Here is a 20226-nt window from a genome sequence, read left to right as displayed (position 1 = left end):
AAGGACCCAGAGGAAGGACAAGCCAAGGATGGCTTAAATGCAGAGGCCTCATTTCACCGGCCACCATCCAAAGTGTGTGTGTGCGCGCGCCGCATGTGGTGTACTGTGTGACAATTAAAGATTTTTCTTCATTCATTCATTCTTACCATAGCGCTGACACAGACACAGTCAAAATCACATAATAAATCAAATACATCACATCTTGAAACAAATGCCCATGTCCTCTTGCTATGCGGGTGATAAGTGTTTGAGTTGTGAACATGGTTGCTATTTTTGCCATATAAATTAAAACGAAATAGAATACAATTCAATGACTTCCAGCCGTTTGCCACGAAAAATCAATTACCGACCCATTCCGTAATTCTTAAACAAATTGGACCCCTGCGGGTGACCCTTTCTGTCCCAGCTTTATTGTACTACAATATCGCGTATGTCTTATTTGTAAGACGTAGATCGAGGCGACGCCCCAGAGTCCCACCGAAGGACGGTCCTCCAAACTAGGTTGTTTTATCAGGCCTTCCGTCTTCGTTGGTCCTCCTGGACGTAGCTCGATCCTGTTCGTGACGCCAGATAATTTCACTGTAAAAATACGGGATATTGAATATTTCAACAACAGATGAGACAGACCCGAGTTAGTTCTTTGCCAAGGGTTGTCACAGAGGCGAGGTTCTAGACGAACGGCCCCCCCGGAGACGAACAGTTTAGGACACTCACAAGCTTCTATAGTCATGGTTCACATTATGACATGGGAAGGGTTCGTCATAATTTTTTGAGCGATAGTTGTCGGAGCGGAGTTGTCTATGTGATGTGATAGAGCAAGAAGCTGGTTTTCCAAGTGCAGCAGTGTAACACAACTGCGTTTCATTATATGGTCACACAATAATACAGTATTGTAGCAAATATATTGTAACAATTTTCTTATGCCCCTTGGTTCTTAAATTAGTATTCTCAAAACTATGCAAAAGTCATCATAGAAAAAAAAACCACACCACGTGGAAAATTTCCTTGAACAAAAATCACATTCGCAGTAAAATAAAGTGTTTTGAAGGTCACTTCAGTGGACTGGAGTCATCGTATAATGACTTCAGACATGAACGGCTCACCCCCCGTTTCCCTCTCGGATCGAACACCAGGGCGTCGGTGAGAATGAAGCCGCCAAGACGATCGCCTGCAATGTCCCATTCTGCCAGCCTGCGAGTTCAAATCCCCCCACCTGCGCTGCCTTTTCCCCCCACTACACACTGCGTGTCCCCGGTGTCACATCCGATAGACTCAGGGCTATCTGACAGAAAGCGATTCGTTGTTATTGTAACACTGTCAGGTAGTTAAATGCTGGGATGCATTTCTCTCAGTTGTTACTCCAAAAGCGCGGCTCCACAGTCGATAAGCGGCGGCAGCCATTTCGTTCTGCCTCTGACTGCCGTAATTGAAAAGTAACTGATGCAGAACTATGGAAAGCTTTTTTCTTCTGTTTTGTCGTTTCATAGTGTGCAGGATCGAGTGGGTTATGATTATCTCAAATGCCAGGTCCCCCACAATGTGCGCTCACTGTACTGTTTGACGATTCCCCCTTTTAATCGCAGTGTATGTGTGCGTGTGTGTGTGTGTGTGTGTGTGTAATAAATTCCATCGACGAGATTCAAACGGCAAACAAACACACAGCTCTCACCCAAGTCATTACAGACTGGTTTACAAGCAACAATATACTTTTGAAGGAAAAATATGAATTTCTGTCTTCGAAATAAAATAAATCTTTCGTTTGCAGTAATGTCAATGAAGCTACAACTCAAATATTTGGAGGAATACTCTGGAAGTCAAATCTTTATCTGTCAACCACCTTTTCACCACTAGGTTGGCCCTATAATAATCTATAACAGAAATGAGGGTGATAGAAAAGAGATTTGAGCAGCTTCTCAACAAGACTAAAGGGAGATTACTGTTAATCTAATCTTCTGTTCGACGGCCCTCCTGTCCTCTGGCCGATTGTGCCACCGTAAGGCTTCTGAGCATCCGCCACTTTTACTCTCTGAAGTGACTAAGGCGGGGATAAAAAAAAGTTTTTAGGGTTACTATGTTACTTGGATGGTTTGTGGATGTTCAATCAGTGGCTGAACCCTCACTTTGCCTGAAGCCAGAGAACTGAGAAACAAGAGTAATGTGTAATGTCAGCGTAATCGCAAAGTCTGTTCCTTTGTTATTAATGAATAGGAGACTCATTCAGTGTTGAATTGAGCTGTATGCATTACAGCAGTATGTTAACAGTAGTTCTGGTCTTAATGTAAAAAGAAAAACACTCACTAACCAGATTTTATGAGCTTTTTGCTTTGTCATACCTCCTTAACGCGCAATGCTAAAATGCTAGGGACATTTATATCAAACATTATATCAGTAGTGATTTTATTCCTGATATGTTTCTATTTCTGTCTCAGAGAAATGCCAATGCACTAAATGCATCAAGAAATTCTGTTTCTGATGGTGATTCATTATCAAACCGTATTAAGAACCAATGCACTTACGCATGCATGCTCAACAGTTATTAGTTATTGATTAATTATTAATATTATTATGTGTTATACCTTATAATAATAACAATAATCATCATCATCAATAATAACAGTCATTATGTTCTCAAAGTGAGACTTCTTACAAATACCTGGTATCACTTAGAGGTCCCTAAAACAGTGGCTTGATAAATTAAATGATCCAGCAGCGCTGACCGCTCAACCCTGTGAGAGACGCTGAGTAAACGGTGCCATTTGAAGCTAGGTCTCATCTACTGTAGCAGTTGGTGGGGTGTAGACTTGAGTCAGGACAGAAGCCAGACATCATGTCCTGCCTATTAGCTGCACGCTGCCAGGCTCATCTATCTTTATTGGTCATCCATTAGCCCACATTAGAGGGAGACACAGGATAATAGCAGTAATGATGTTGATGATGGAATTAGACTGTGGGGACACACATCATCATCACACCGCTGAGGCTGCAACCACGAGCGCAAACCTGGGAAAATAAGTCCACCAACGTGAAGTCCAACAACAGATGGATGGATGGACAGATTGAATGAAATGAGTAGTTATGTGTGTGGTAGAGTGCGAGGTAGCAACGGGGTGTAAAAGTGTCTGTGGTACTTAGTGTTATGGCGGGTAGCATTAACATCAGTGTACACAGACAGCCAATCAAAAGGTAGCACCTGTGCCAGTCTGCCGAATGGACAGACACCGGCACAGGTGTGTGTGTGACGATGGTTGGCAGGAGTCGATGCCAACCAGAGCGATGGCATAAAGATGACAGACCCAGCTAAAGTCAAACTCTGCCAGAATTTTAACGGACGGTAGGGAGAGAGGAATCATGAAGGCAACTTTCTCGAATGATACTAGAAGCATCTGAGCAAATGAATCAACGGATGTCTGCGTCCAAGATGGGGAGGTTAGGGAATCTCAAATCTTTTTTGTTTTTGAAGCAGCTTGCCCAGCTACGATCAATAATGACTGTTTACAGTTGGAAGTAATACCATTTGGTTATTTTCATTGGCTGCTTCTCACTGGAATTTTGCTTATTTTGCCTCTTAATTAGCTCCTCATGAATTACTAATCAACTGTGAAGAAGGCAGTGGCCAATTTAAAAAGTGATAGTCCATGAAATGAACAGCAGAGTCTGATACAAGCACATCAATTACTAATACTGCTGCTTAGCCTGAGGACAGACCTTTGAACTTGAGAGAGAGAGAGAGGGAGAGAGAGAAAGAAAAATGGATGGTATCAGACAAAGAGCAGCACACTGAGGCAAACTTTATTGTGAGTAAATCCTTCATTAACTATTTAGACCGGTGCCATTGCTGGCGATGCCATCATGCAGTGTATTCCTAATGACCTGCCCAGGAGACATTGATCTTATTCTAAGGAAACATAGTGGCCGCCACAACGATACTGATCATATTTCAGCCCTGGTCAATTCAGTTCATTAGAGCCGTTCTACCTCCTGCCGTGGAACCGGTATTGATCAGGCAAGTGTCACAGGACTGTTATCCCCTGCTAACTAGACAGACACAGAGTCATGAAAGTCATGAAACTGTAATACAGTGCAAATCGAAGAGCAGACTACAGGGAACAAATAAGCACAAATACATCAAAGAGGGAAAAGAAAGAGACTTGTTTCGTACGACTGGCTTTCCAGAGCATCCGTGTGAGATTTGCTAGCTCCTGTCTGTGTATCCGTCTCCCTAACTGCCCGTCTGTCCATCGATGCACAACCGCTGCTCTTTCTACCCAGGCATCAAAGGTTAGACAAGACACAGGATCCCAAAAAGTATCAAGGCCATCCCAGGGTCTCACAGAGAAGTCTTCTCATACCTCTAATACCGTTTCCCTCCGTCTCCTTGCCTCTAATCTCCACTTATCTGGGAACCAGGTGAGCCACCGACACATGGCTGGTGGGCAGGCTTTAGTCTGTGGGAATAGAGCTCATCTTAATGGTATTTTCCTTCCCTCCCCTCCCCTCCAGGGCTGCTGTCAAAAAGAGACAGCGGTAGCCAGAGAGTGTCTTCTCCCCGTGGTGGTTGTGGTGTGACAGCAGGGAGCCTCTGGGATTGGAGCGGGGACGAGGCTTCGCGGCATGCGGGGAGCGGCCCTGCACACAGGTGTACACCGTCTGACAGATAATAGCTGCCAAAACAGGCCCTTTGCCCGGCCGGCGAGCAGGGGACCGGGGGCGTGGCGGCGAGAAGTGTCCAGAAGCAAAGGGGCTTTGAGAACAAGCAGCCTCCGCTTTACCCATCCTACCAGCAGGAAACACACCACACACACACACACACACAGACACACACACCCGCACACACACACACACACACACACACACACACACACACACACACACACACACACACACACACACACACACACACACACACACACACACACACACACACACACACACAGACTAGTCAAGGACAGACAAGGTTGCGAGACCCAAATCCCTCCACAGAACCAGACTGCAGCTTACTGTATACTTGGGGAAGGTTGAGATTGATGTGGAGCTTAATGTCGAGAGTGTATGTGTGTGTGTGTGTGTGTGTGTGTGTGTGTGTGTGTGTGTGTGTGTGTGTGTATGTGTGTGTGTGTGTGGCTGCTCCAGCGTCTGAGGAAACGCATCAAAACCCGAAACTCATATTGCTTTACAGTATTTAATGAATGTATTGTTATTCATTTTTCTTTTTGTTTACTATTGCTCACTGCTTTGTTATTGTTCTCATTTGAGAGAGCACGGGATATCTAAAGTGCAATAAAAAATAATTACCGTCCATCCTGATTCAATTTCATGTTTTTATTCATATCATAATCTGCTTTTCATCTTAGTGAGCAAATCTAAAGTGAAAGCCCATAAGTAGTGCCCAGAATGCAAACACCTCCCTTTTTTTTGGCCCGTTCAACTAAAATACTGCTGACGGAGAGCTCTTTGAATTCATGGTAAAATGTTTTAGTTTCGTGTCATCCTTCAACCTTCTACGCATATCTTCACTCAGCAACAGCAACAAAGAAGGTGTAGAGATCCAACATGTCAAAAGGCATCTATGAAATAAATAAATAAGTCTATGAAATAAATCCTGAAATGTATAAATACATGCAAATATAAATATATAAATGAGAAGATATAGTTAAACAAATAAATAAATAAATAATTGTTTTATTTTATAAAGGACTAAAGACTATTAATTTCATGGGACTTATTTCCTAATTCCACATTTATTAAATTCAGGGAACTTTTATTTCATAATTCCACATTTCCATCTGTTATATGCAAAATGATTGGGGCGTGGATATCGCACAGATTCAGAGCTGGCAGAGAGAGGGGGAGAGGGAGGGTGGGCTCTCCTATACAACAGTGGTAGGAGTGGTGGCTCGGCGCAGGTCCTCAGCTCCCGATACCTCCTTGGTTGGAGGCAGGGGCCGGTAGGGAGGGTCATCGCGCGGTTCCGCTTGACCAGCCCCACCCTGTACACCACATCCGACAGCTGTTCCAGCACAGTGCAAGGGCCATCCCTGCCTACTGGCTCGACAGCTCGGGGGAGGGGCCATTCTTTCTCTCCGGACCGTTGACCTATACCTGGGTCCCAGGTATAGGACTACGTGTTTTCAGGTATAGGACATGTTATCAAGCTGGAAGAGGAGACAGAGGGAAGGCTAACCTCACTGCTACAACATTTAGCTTCCATGGTGGATGGAGAAGTCTCAACATAATGTGACCAAAGTAGTTAATCACTACTGAACCACAGGGATATGTATGAGCAGAAGAATCACTTTAGTGGTGCAAGAAGACATACTGAAATGTCCTTTTCTACCAAAACAGAGTGAAAAAGAGAAAAAAGTACACATCAGAGACAAAAATTATATAGTAAAAGTAGAAGTACCACATTGACATTTCTACTTCAGTCATAATAGTATATAATATATATACTATAATATATATATAAAATAAGTGTATAAATACAATTTTTGGGTGGGAGAAAACTGGAACATGGTGATAATGTGCAAACTCCACACAGAAAGATACCAGTCAGATAAGTATGACTATAAAGTATAAGTGTAAGTATAGATAAGTAAATTTTACTGAGAAATAGATCACTGCAACTCATGGGAAAACACACATCCACAGACGGACGGATTGACACAACACAGTTTGCACTTTTGTGCACTCCTTTTATCACCGATATGCCCCGTTGACGGGTTGCTATGTCACCTTACCAAATGACTATCCACAGGCTCTAAACACCAAACAGCCACATTTAAGCATTTCAGAGATTCCTTACATTTCCATCCTCTGGCCTGGAACACAAACTGAATTCAAGTAATTTGTCCAGGGCAGGGAGGCTCTAAAATAAAAAGAAAACCTGGACACGCACACAAACACACACACACACACACACACACACACACACACACACACACACACACACACACACACACAGACACACACTCTTTGTTTGCTCCTTGCTCCTTTTCCCTTGTCTCACTTTCTCCTTCACCCACTCTCACTTGCCCTCCCTTCCCTCTCTCTGTCTCTCACACACACACACACACACACACACACACACACACACACACACACACACACACACACACACACACACACACACACACACACACACACACACACACACACACACACACACACTTGAAAAACTCAATCCAGCAGCCACAACACAGAGACAGAGTGGCATCAACCTCTATTATCCAGTGCCTATGCTGCCGACACAAAAGGCTCCGTGGAACAAAAATCCAATCAGTCGTCTCTGGGAGGATTTGCTCCAGCGCGGTGCTCAGCAACACTGCTGGCTCCGCCGGTGACAAAGAAATAATCGCAGGGCCCACAGCCAGTTCACCGCCTGTTTACCGCCTCCGATGCATCTCCCTTCCTTAAATAAAAGAAAAACAGACAGAGATCCCAGTCACGGCTTTCTCCCCCTTTGAGTTAAACTCTATGTATTTATTTCATTCTTTTCCCATGGAGGAAAAAAAAAACATGAAAGTGGAGCAGAGAGATTACCCCCCAAGCGTCGGTGATGTGGGCCTGATGGGAGGGGGGAAAAGAAACCCTCAAGAGAAACCTGATCTTTAATAATGTATTGATTGGAAATGTTTTCTAAATATCTTTCCTGATTGTACTGCCCTTGGCTCCCCCATCCTCCGCCATCCCTCCATCCCTCCTTCGTTCTCCGACGGTCGTCTGTTCTGTGTCTGGTGAATTATCGCACTCATTCTCCATTCATTAGTATGCTACTGCTTATTTAGCCACGCTGCCGAAGAGCTTTCAACAAAATCAACTGGAAAATAGTCAATACCAGGCGGCCGGCCCAGCGCTGCCACTCTCCCCCTCTCCCTTCCTCCCCTCTGTGCTTCATCCCTCTCTTCATCTGCTTTGTTTTTTTGCAAAACATTACGATGAGAGTCAGAGCACTTCAAAATGATGTGGACGGAGATAAAATATGGTCATTATGAAAGATAAAGGGTATAATTAGCATGATACTAGGAAGTGTTGCCTATTTTTTCCACAGCTGCTTGTTTTCACAATGGTGTGGTCGGATTTCATAAATCCTGCTCCCTCCTGTCTTGTTTCCTCCGTCTTACACAAAGTCCTGACTTTGTTGATTAATGTTTGATGATAATGTCCCAATGGTCCAATATTAGATACAAACCGAGTACGCATCCATTCCTCAGCTGTCTGTTAAATGCACATTTCAATTAGCACAAATTTTCATGGCCTACAGATCTAGCCATGCTGTAGGCCAATGAATGCTACGGGGGATTCTTGTTTTTGTTGTTTTTATGCAACTTTATATATATATATATATATATATATATATATATATATATATATATAAAAACTCAAACTCAAACTCAAAACAACAAACTACTCTATTTGTTTTATGTATTATAGTTACTGTGATCACATTTTGTATTCTATTAATTCTATTGAGTCTCCTGAGCGGTGCACTATGTCCTCACATTATCTGTTGTCTCTGTTGTGTCTATGCTGTGTACTATGTTGCTGTCCCCATACCGTGTCCTGTTGTTCTGGATTAGACTTAACACCTTAAACCTCATCTCCACTGCCCAGAACCAGAGTCCAAAAAAGCCCTGCTGGTTTCTGATGTGTTTTCGTATTATATGGGGCTGACAGGGCTGGGTTTGTTACTATGGCGTCGCTATAGTAACAAGCCGCTACTATCAGCTGCTCGTCTATTATACTAGCTAGCTTATGGTAATCACTAATTTGTCAGAAATGTCAACATGGAGGATTTGCATTTGTTTTGAATGAATCACTGTTTTTGAATCACCTCATCTGCCGGCACTACCAGCAGAACCCGTATCTTGTTATTCTTGTCGGCTGGGTTGGATTATTTTCTTGCACGGTGCCACAGTGCATTGCAGTGATGCCTCACAGCAAGTAGGTCCTGGGTCCGATTCCTGCCTGGGATGCTGTTGGCACCATGCTCAGGTGAATATTCTCCTGATTAGGGGTCTTTCTGTATGCAGTTTACATGTTCTCCTCGTGCTCACCTGGAGTTTCCTCCTTATAACATTGTAAGGACCCCCACCAAAAACATGCAAAAAGATCATCGTCTGACCAATATTGGACGTTTGGAATTGGTTCCCGGGCATGTCGCTGTACACTGCTCACTGCTTCTGGCTGCCCCCTGGAGTTAGGACAAGCCATGATGGGTTAAATGCAGAGAACAAGTTGCACCGGCCACTATTGGTAGCGTGTGTGTGTGTTGGACGCTGTCACCGCTTGGGTGCATGTGTTGTGTGGGCTGTGTGATGAAGAAAGATTATTCTTTTTCTTAGTTAACATGTGTCCACAACTTATCCAACAAGCAAAAGTCATTCATTCTTCTTCTACTTCTCTCGGCTGCTCCCGTTAGGGGTCGCCACAACGGATCATCTGCCTCCAATACCTTCTGTTCTGCACATCTTCTGGCAAAATGTTTTTCATTGTGTTCCCATCCACCTGAGAGACGAGTCATGAATGAGATCATATTTAGGCTCCACCCCCGTGGTCCAGTTCTATAGGGGCCAGCACCAGGTATCGAACAAGGCCAGAATCTTTCACACTTGGCCCTTAGAAATGAGCAGGCAGGTGGAATGAAATGAATAAAGAACTGTGATTTTCACTGTAGCCAAGTTTGGATCTTGTTTGGAAGTGCAAGACGAGCATAAACATCTTATCTCAGCAGAATTAAACACTATATTGATTTGTAGAAATAAACCATTCCATTCTATTCTATTTGTATTAAATGTTCTATGAAAAGGACTTGTTACAAACTCTTAGATAAATCCTTTTTAACTGGGTAAGTGTTTGCTGTAATTACATGGTACAATGACAAAGTCAAATTTGTCAGCAGTCTTTTGTGGAAATGTGAAAATAGCTTTATCTGATTTAGGAAACATGTTACAGGATGCCGCAGAGATTAATCCAAGTAATGTACAGAATGTAAAAAATGGGTATGTGTGTAACAGAAGAGCTGTGTAAGCGAAACTAATTGGATGTTTTATGTGTATTTTTCTGAAAACAAAAAGAAAATTGAAATATGAAATGCTGTGTTGAGTGAGGAGTCATCACACAGAGACTAAGGTTCACTCTGAATGTATGTGTGAATGTCTACTACTGTATGTTATGTGGCCAGGACTGTTTTATTTGCTCACAGATGTGCGGGTATTGAACAGGAGAAGTAATGAGGACTAACAGAGAGCGACTGAGCTGCTGAGAGGAAGCGGAGGTGATTCAGTTTCATCCTGACTGGAAAAAGAAGCTTCAAATTCCCACATTTCATGTACACTGGGGTTGAGTGCATGGGAACAAGAGCAGATCACAAACACAGCCAGTATTAGTATTTCATGTAGAAATAGAAATGTTCTAATGAAGAACATTTCCATTCTGTTCTGACAGAAACAGCAGGGTGATGGAGACGAAGGGAGGGGGGGTAGAGAGAAGGAGAGAGAGAGAGAACAGAGAGAGAAGAGAAGAGACAGCGAGAGATCTGAGGTTTGCCTATTATCTCCTTGCTGCTTCATTGCTTTAGACGCTCACACACGGGAAAGAGTGCTCCCTAAAATGTGTGTGTACATTTACATACAAGCAAACACACACACACACACACACGCACGCACACACACACACAGAGGCTTGCATGTCCTCTCAAATCTGCCCCGATCTCATGAATATAATTGACCTTTTTTCCACTGTAATGCTGAGAGCACAAGAGGGGGGGGAAATGGAAACCAAAGTGAGGCAGCCAGAGTTAATTTAGAACAACACATTACTGGCTGCTGTCTGCAGATATGGAAAGGAACAATCGATAAGCCAATACGATGACAATGGCCTCTCAAATCAATGTCTCCACCCCATTTTCTCACTGTGAAAAGACAAACCTTTCAAACGCAGGTGTTTTTTTAGCGGGGCCCTGTTTTGCTCCATCCGTCAACACGTGTCTGTGTGCGTGCACGTGCGTGTTACAACGAATGCACACGCGCGCGCATGTACGTTTGTGTACCTGGCTGCTATTGTGGTGGAACAGTTGCCAGGACTAATCATTATTTAGTTGTGGCAGGCCTGGAAAGGTCAGCAGTCTGAAATGTCAGGCAGTGTTCAACAGAAGCCAGATTCAGCTGCGCGCCGCTCAAGTGTCCAATTAAAGAGGGCCGGTGTGTGTATGTGTGTGTGTGTGAAATCCTACTGAATCTTTACAGAAACAAACACACACACACACACACACACACACAGACACACACACAAAATATTTGGATGAAGGATGAAAAGACAGTAGTAGAGAGAACAAAACTGTGGGAGGACACCGGAAAGAGAAGAGGAACGGATGGAACATAGAAAACAATAAATAACAGTGAATAAGCATTGCTAAATAGTCCTGAAAAAATGTATTGGAAAGAAGAGAGGAGAATGTGGACAGTAGTAGAGAGAACAAAACTGTGGGATTAGGGAGGAGGGAAGAAGGAGCAGAGAGAGAGAGAGAGAGAGAGAGAGAGAGCAGAATGTGTGGAAACTCCTTTAATCTGCAGGAAGGCGGAAGGAGAGAGTGTCCTGTGCGTGTGTGTGTGTATGTGTGTGTGTGTGTGTGTGTGTGTGTGTGTGTGTGTGTGTGTGTGTGTGGGTGTGTGTGTGTGTCTCCCTATCGGCCTCATTCATCTGAGAGCCTCATCTGCTCTCCTTACAGCCGTCATAATAACCTTCACTGTGTGTGTGTGTGTGTGTGTGTGTGTGTGTGTGTGTGTGTGTGTGTGTGTGTGTGTGTGTGTGTGTGTGTGAATGTGTGTGTGTGTGTGTGTGTGTGTGTGTGTGTGTGTGTGTGTGTGTGTGTGTGTGTGTGTGTGTGTGTGTTAGACAGAAGGAGAAGCTCTGCGTATCTGCTGGCGTGCGCTCACCCACTGTGAATAGTAATAAGCAGCGGGGCAGGGTAAAATATGTCCACCAAGTTAAGAATATAATAGAGCTGCCTTCAAGGCCGCACGTAACAACAGGCTGAATAATGACCTGCAATCATTTACACGAAGCTCCGAACCTGGTGCCGGTCAAAATACCTTTCAGGGAGAAATAATGGAACCCAGGTACGACCACGATGTGTGTGTGTGTGTGTGTGTGTGTGTGTGTGTGTGTGTGTGTGTGTGGACTGCGTAAGAACTCTGAAGACGGCATCTCCATTGTGTCCACGGGAAGACACCCTTGTCTTGAACTGACGAGAGGTGAAGTCATTTCATGTTCCCCGATGTGTTTACAACCTCGTAACACCATGGGGTACTGGTTTACTGCACGTAATCACTGTCTGAATATTGGTGCTTAAGTTAAGGCTGGGGTTATAGAATACTTTATTATCACACTCATATAAATTATGAATTGCTGGCTGTACAAGACTTTTAATTTCAGACCAATAATATGAGAGAAATAATGACTGATAATCATAAGATGAGGAATGACACCGTTCCTTCAAGTTCTAAATTGATGACGCAAAACCGAAATAATATTTAGCACAATACTATAATATTCATTTTATTTTATAATACTACTTTATAATACTCCTTCATTTTCATTGAATGCATTACATTGCAATGCATTGTAACTATTTTATTACCTTCTATGTAAACCACCTTGAGTTACTATAAATACTATATACTGTATAATATACAATCACTTATTACATATTTAGATTTATCTTGATGTTATATATAAATATTATTTATATTTCATATCAAGATAAATATAAATATGTAATATCAAAGTTTGATAAAACCTGATCAGACTATGTGAATAACATCACAATGGCTTAAGGTGATAAGTGGTCATATTGAATTATCACTCAGTTCTAGGTTCAATTTTCCAAGTGTTTTGGTTGGACCGAGATGGCATGGATTTGCATAGATTTATCGTCATCAAGGAGTGTGTTTTCTTTACAGTAGTGGATAAACAGCCTGTATTTGGCCGGTTCTAGGCCCACAGATTGTACGACGGAGCCTGGGAGCAAAGGTGCTGCTCTGGGGTCAGGCGATACAGCTGTTCAACGCACACACAGCGACATGTTCTCCCAGTCAGACTCTCACTGGTATGGAAGACATATACAGGTATGTCGCCTAAATACTTTTTCTTTTCTGTTTCATTTTCCTCCCCTCTCTCTCTCTCTCTCTCTCTCTCTCTCTCTCTCTCTCTCTCTCTCTCTCTTGCTCTCCCGCCCTCCCACCTTGCTCGTTCCTCTCTGATCGCCCTCTGTCAAATCGTGAAGGTCGGGGCCAGTCTCGCCCGCTCCAGTGCTCGGGGTCGGGACGGGAACAGATGCCATGCAAACCTGCTAAATTAGCCCGGTCTCCACGTGTCCCACATAAACATTATTCTAATCAAAGCATATTAGGGCATCCAGATACTTTAGACATCTGGGGATCTGCATCCTCCCTGCCGTCCCCATCTGTCTCTTCTCTGCTTCGCCATCTCCCCGCTCCGTCACAACTGCCCAGCTGCCTCCCTGAGATGCTGGCTGAGAAGCTCACAGCGAGAGGACGGTACCACGCTTTCTGGATCGAGGGCCATATGCATACACACACACACACACACACACACACACACACACACACACACACACGAGCGCGCACGTGCGCGCACACACACACACACACACACACACACACACACACACACACACACACACACACACACACACACACACACACACACACACACGCGCGCACACGTCGACAATGCCAAACAGTGTGGCACACAAGCTGGCTTGTAATAAGGGTGTAATTTCAAAGTTAATATGAAAGTTATGAAAGTTAGGAGACAGACGTTGCATTTAATGAAACTCAATCAGATCAAACAAACACATTTGCTGCTTTTCATTGCTTTTTTTTTTCCATCAATGTGGCTTGATGCTCATGTAGCAAAGTTATGAATGAAAAAGTCTGAATGTGACAATGAGCCAAACAACACAAGGTTTCAGCTGGATGGGTCGAACCTCAACCTCAAAAAATATGGTGGAGATCCTCAAGATCCGTTTCTCACATAGGCATGTGGAGCATATTATGCCCAAAGTCCAGGAACAGTGTTGTGGTTGTACCTTTGAGTGTGGCAGTTGATTTTAAGCCGTATTATCAAAGCACAGATGTGAGCCGGATAAGTGGTAGTAAGTGGTCTAACAGCACTGAATCATTGACCTGGTCCTTAAGCCACACAGGAACGCACATTATACAGATGTGACCTCTACTCCCACGCATTAATATACAGTACACAAGTACACAAAGTCCTGCTTGTATGACTTTGGGATATTAAATGGTTTCATTTCACAATACCCCAGCAACAAAGGCCCTTTCTTTTTCTCTTATCAGTTCCCCATTGTTTCCCAATTATTTCACCAGTGCTGGTTGTGTGGCAAAACAATGACTAGTAGATGTTCATCTGGTGGTTATCATTTTTGGGAAGAAAAAATAGCTTAGCTGTAGCATTGTGAAAGCACATCCTGTAGGTGCTGTAGTGGTGGAGTGGTGCTTCAGTTGGGGGGGGGGGGGGGGTCGTGTTGTGGTCTTGGAGGGACTTACCAGGGTTGGTGATGGTCAACAGGTCTAGACGCCGTTGTTGCTGGGAATAAAAGAGATAAAAAAAAAGAGAAATCAGACAGTAATCATAAACCAGGTGATGTACTGAACTACTTTGCAAATCACATTCCCTCATGCCTTCTTGAACAGAGCTCTGCACATGATCCTTCTCCGTTACTCCTCTGCAGTTGGTGATTTATTTTCCAAAGACCTTTTAGCATTATGAAACCTTGTCCTGCTCAGTGTCACGCCTCAGTTAATGTGTGTGAGTGTGTGTGTGTGTGTGTGTGTGTGTGTGTGTGCGTGTCAGTGTGCACTTGGATGTATGTGTAACTGCATACACTCCTTTGATGAAGTGTGTTTGAAAGGGTGCCCAATTTTACACTTGATGTCTCGAGCAGCTGAGATGGAGTCTGAGGAGCTGCTCGCTGACTAACCCCTCTCTTTAACCCGCTGACTACACACCCACACACACAAATACGCACATATATATCACATTAAGGTAATACAAGATGGACGCGTTCCGAAGGAAGGTTGTGCGAAGAGGTCCGCGGGTACAATCTGTGCGATCCATCCATGCCTGACCACAAAAATAACCAGATGGCGTTGAATTTGTGGAAGGAGATAGCACTGTCTCTGTCCAAAGATTTGGACTATTTCAATCCTTCGGGACTTGACGATGTTTACACTTTCCATTTTAATTGTACTGCTCTTCTGTAGTTATTGAGATCCTTCCCTCAAAACTTCTTTGTAATGTTTACAGCACTTCTTTCCGTTTCCCCGGGTGGCTTGTGCACAGTGCCCCCTGTATTTCAGGAGAACAACGGCATCGCCATGGCATCTACACAAAAACGTGCAACTATGATGCTCATGCTCTCTGGTAGTGCATGTGCCATGTACCAGGGAGGGATAAGGATTGCATCAGTAAGTGCATATGTGTACTGAATGTGTGTGTGTGTGTGTGTGTGTGTGTGTGTGTGTGTGTGTGTGTGTGTGTGTGTGTGTGTGTGTGTGTGTGTGTGTGTGTGTGTGTGTGTTACTCAGTATGGCTAGGTCACAGTCCACATAAGATTTTAGCAGATGAGTTCATTAATATTCAAAAGCATAAAATCATAAAACCCTGTTCCGGCAAAGTGGTCAGGGTGGAGGAGGCTCTCAGGACACTGGGAGTCCTCTAGCTCTGGGGCGTGTGGCTGCATTAAAATACCTCTGCATGTACACTTCAGGTTCCAAACATTTAGCAGATTCCTCCTTCTCGTGAAAAAAAACGACACATGAGGATTGGGTTGTTACAGGGTTGTGTTGTATTAATCAGCACTTTGGGCCCATGGAGTTTGATGGACATGCTTTGGATGTTGCATAAAGGGTCATGCTGGACATTTTCAACCTGGACACTGGTATGGTTCCTTTAAGATAACAGAAAATTCAGATGAATGAATTTAAAGATTTCCCAAGATGCAGCACTGTGGTGGGAGACCGCCAGGTAGCGGTTTGGCACACGGTCTGTGGCGGATCAGGGTTACGAGGCAGGAAGCAGCGGAGGTTTAAGCAGTAGAGGTCACTGTGACAACACGAGACAGGACAACAGGGGAGTAAGCTGAGAGCGTGCACTCCATTGGTCTGCAAACACGTTTACACATAGGCCAGCGAGACTGCACCCATGCATGGACACACACGGGCACGCACACACACACACACACACACACACACACACACACACACACACACACACACACACACACACACACACGCACACACACACACACACACACACACACACTGTTGTCCCTCCCACCTGTGGAGACTTCTGCTGACTCTCTATAGTTCATCAGATACGGAGCCCCAGCAGGAATCAATAACAACAGTGAAACATTTACAACTCCGGAGCGTCTTACTGCTGCTGTACAGTGGACGGGGTTTACTCATAGCCCGCAACAGCAGAGACCTCAGTGACACTGTAAATCATGGCAGATGAAGATTTATGCAAAATTCTATGCCTCGCGGATGAATCTCATGAAGCCATTTAGCACATTTTTCTCAGCCTATATTGCAATGGATGGCTGTGTCATAAGGAAATGTGGATCTATGCTTTTTAAAGTTTTTAACGTTGGATGTCATTAGCATCTAGTCTGATTTAAATATCTACTGTTTCATATGCTAGCACCCTCTACTGGCTCTCAGGCTTTCTGCAAGTACATCAAACATTTGAGTGTACAGGTATGGCCAGTGCAAGGGAAAAGGTGCCTCCTTGTTTAATTTAGATCTCTCATGTTTGTTTCGGGAATGATGACAGCAATGGCAGTACACATGTTCTCTCTGTTCAACCTTCTTACCCACACACACGCATGCACGCACACACACTCAATAGACAATTTCCTTGTGAATCCAACAAAATACCCTCTGAGGTTGTTTTACACACACACACACACACACACACACACACACACACACACACACACACACACACACACACACACACACACACACTCACACACTCAAACAAGTAACCAGAAGATGAGAAGTGTGAGCAGTGTAGCCTGCCACTACTTATCCAGAGATAATGAATCGGGGCTGAATTAGAGAATTACAACACACTACCACTGCTCTCTACTCTCCCTGCCTTTGTTACTCCTCTACATGGATAAGGTGCTTAGAGCTTCTCAAGAGAGAGGGAGAGAGTGAGAGAGAAAAGGAGAGAGAGAGAGAGAGAGAGAGAGAGAGAGAGAGAGAGAGAGAGAGAGAGAATGAGAGCGAGAGAGATGGAAAGAGGGGAAAGAGGGGCCCGGCAGAGAAAGAATCACATTAGCAAAAGCAATCCGGTGCAGAAAATGGGATTGTATTAATCTTTATCAAATGCAGCCAAGAGCTAAGGGATCACACCCTGGTAGAGACTGGCCTCTGCTCCCACGCTGGGAGGAGTTGGCTGCTGCTCACTCACTCACACAATGCACACGTACACTGGGATGGACTGGACAAATTACTATGTGCTTGTTCAAGGGAAAATGTGTTGACCTGTGTCTGTACTTGTTGAATCAAATCTCATAATACTGTCAGAGGGCAGGGGGGGTCTCTTTTAACTATCAGATAACATTATTTTATTGCACCACCATGTGTCTGTTGATAAGCATTTGTGCCATAACAGCGCCACTGTGGATGGAATCATAAGGCCGTTGTCACACACAAACACACTGAACGCTGCTGTACCTGGGTAACAAATTTAGTTCTGTCATGGTTTTAACATGTTTGAATGACAATAAATAAACTAAACTGAAAACTAAACTAAAACTAAGCACAGGACACACATGCACCTTTCTCCACAATGTATAATTTCACGCTGTTCCATTTGTACTTTTGTGTCGCATATGAACGCCAGTCTCTGTCTGACGGACCAATCAACCGTGAGGAGGAAAGGAGTCCTTATAATGAATATAATTAACATTTCCCAGAGGGAGGTCAACAACATGTAGTGACGTGTTACATCAACTTAGTATATTAAAGTCCCTGTAAAGCAAAATAAACATGTGTTCTGAGTTGGTCACACCACAGAAAATTGTGTTATTAACCACACAGCCAAATTTGAATGATTAAAAAGTATATAAAATTAGGTTTCAATGCTGGGGTCCACTGAAGTCACATTAATTGTGTTAGACGTGTAACAACATATAAACATTTTAATCTGAGTAATTTCCATGTTTAAATGTCATGCTGAACCCAGTCCTGTGTCGACTTGCTGACCGGCTGCAGGACTCCCCACTCTCCAGGGCCCCCTGCTGGCTCCTCCGCATGTGAGGTCAGGGCTCCACGGCCTGCTAGCATGCAGCTAATGCTAACGTAACCAAGCCCTGCGCGGTCAAACTGACGGGACGGTTCTTTTTTTCCCAGGTGTCCGTGGCATGAGTTCTCGGTCTCCTGAAGACGCATTTTACTCCAGGTGTTTATTCAAAAACAGCGTTTTATCCCAAACTCCAGGCTGTTAGCTTAGTTTATTTCACCACTGATGCTCTGATTCCAACCTGGTGTTTATATAGTGTTATGTGGAGGGGCCACGCCAAGTATGACCGCTCCATGTCATTGAGTCATGATTTAGCCCCGCCAAAAACAACTGGACCACAAAAATGTTTTCAGCAATTACTTTTACATGTATACATGTAAAAGTAACATGTATAATGTGTTTAGAAACAAATCACTAAATTCACTTTACAGGGAGCTATTAGGAAAAACTGACTTTTTCATGGTTTGTGTACATACATTTGGGTCTCTGATGGATCTACTAACACACAAACTGTGAAATTAAAAGTAAGTGGTAGATAGATTGTAGGCTGCGGCACACTATCCGAACTATCCGAACGCAAATGCGTCTAATTCACAAAGCACCCACAAACAGTGAAATGCACCGCTAACCGGGCTGGAATAAAATAACCTACATCTAAAAATAAAAACACTGTTTTGGCGCGCCGATCGCTGGCACCCCATCGCAGGCGCAGTCATCGTCAGCACTGTCGGAGAGGGAGACAGGTGCACAAATTGCACCCTGATGGCTCCCTCTCTGTGCCCTCTTGTGATGCTCAAAAATGTAGCCTTTAAAGCAGTGATTCTCAACCTTGTTCATATCAAGGACCCTCAATTTGTCACATAACCCATTTGATAAAATTTTGTCTCTGGGACCCCAACCTGAGAAAATCTTTAATGTTAGATATGATTTATTCCAAATCTCCATACCTGTCTATACTATAGTTAGAGTAACTATGTTGTTACATAGTAACAACATCGGTTCCAGGGACCCGAAGTTGAGGACCAAGCCTTTAAAGAAAGAACAGCAGGTTATGTGCTACATGACGGTGGGCTAGGGATGATGGTCCAGCCAGGATAGTGTAAAGGTCGATTGAAATAATTTTTTTTTTTTTTACGATTTCTTTTTACCATTTTCATGCTTTATTGGACAGTGACAGTGCAGAGAGACTGGACAGGCAGGGAGAGTGAGAGGGGATGACATGCAGCAAATGGCCTTGTGCCAGAATCGAACCCGGGCCGCTGCGTCAAGGACTTTAGCGCTACCCCATGAAAGAACATTTTTGATTCAAACAATTGAAAGGTTATCTGATGCTGTGTAAGGTAAACACCACTAATCCAGTACATCGGGGTCATTCGAATAAATGCTCATCGTTATTTGCAAATGCTTTTTGGCTCAGGGCTAAATTGGCCCACTAATTAGCCTAAACCGGCCCTGGCAGGTCAAAGGGTTATTAGGCCAGGACTCTAGGAGGCATTTGGGTCCAATGGTGACTGGCATGGCAGCTGTCACAGTCTGGCAAACCAGTTTAGCCCCTGGAGCTCCAGGTAGCAGCCCAGTAAGCTACACTGGGTGAAATGGAGAACTTGGAACCCTGAGGTAACCTGAAAAACACACAACAATAGAAAATTCACAAGGAGGTTATAACATATCCTGATGAGTGACAAAGTACTTCTAAATGAACTTTACACTCTAAGCAAACTATAACTAAGGTTTCAAGTCTTGAAAACAAGTTTGCAGGATTGCAGCAGTTCACTTCTGTGAGCACCAGACCGCAATTTTGTAAGGATCTGGAGTTAATGTTAAATAAATATTGTGACCAGAAGATAAATTGTTCAGTTTCTTTATAAG

The 20226-nt window shown here is 43.8% G+C and overlaps 1 protein-coding gene across 1 annotated transcript in view; it reads right to left on the bottom strand.

Moving 5' to 3' along the window:
- The window catches only part of agbl4 (AGBL carboxypeptidase 4), a gene marked incomplete at both ends in the record, with an annotated part of 348196 nt that overhangs the window by 75032 nt on the left and 252938 nt on the right, over nt 1-20226 (bottom strand). Inside the window, one exon of the mRNA XM_079996677.1 lies at nt 14589-14628. Coding sequence (XP_079852803.1) covers nt 14589-14628 — 40 coding nt within the window. The remainder of the gene's footprint in view (nt 1-14588; nt 14629-20226) is intronic.

Source organism: Zeus faber (assembly GCF_960531495.2).
Source record: "Zeus faber genome assembly, chromosome: 1".
Taxonomy (NCBI): domain Eukaryota; kingdom Metazoa; phylum Chordata; class Actinopteri; order Zeiformes; family Zeidae; genus Zeus; species Zeus faber.
This window is presented reverse-complemented; position numbering and strand designations above follow the sequence as displayed.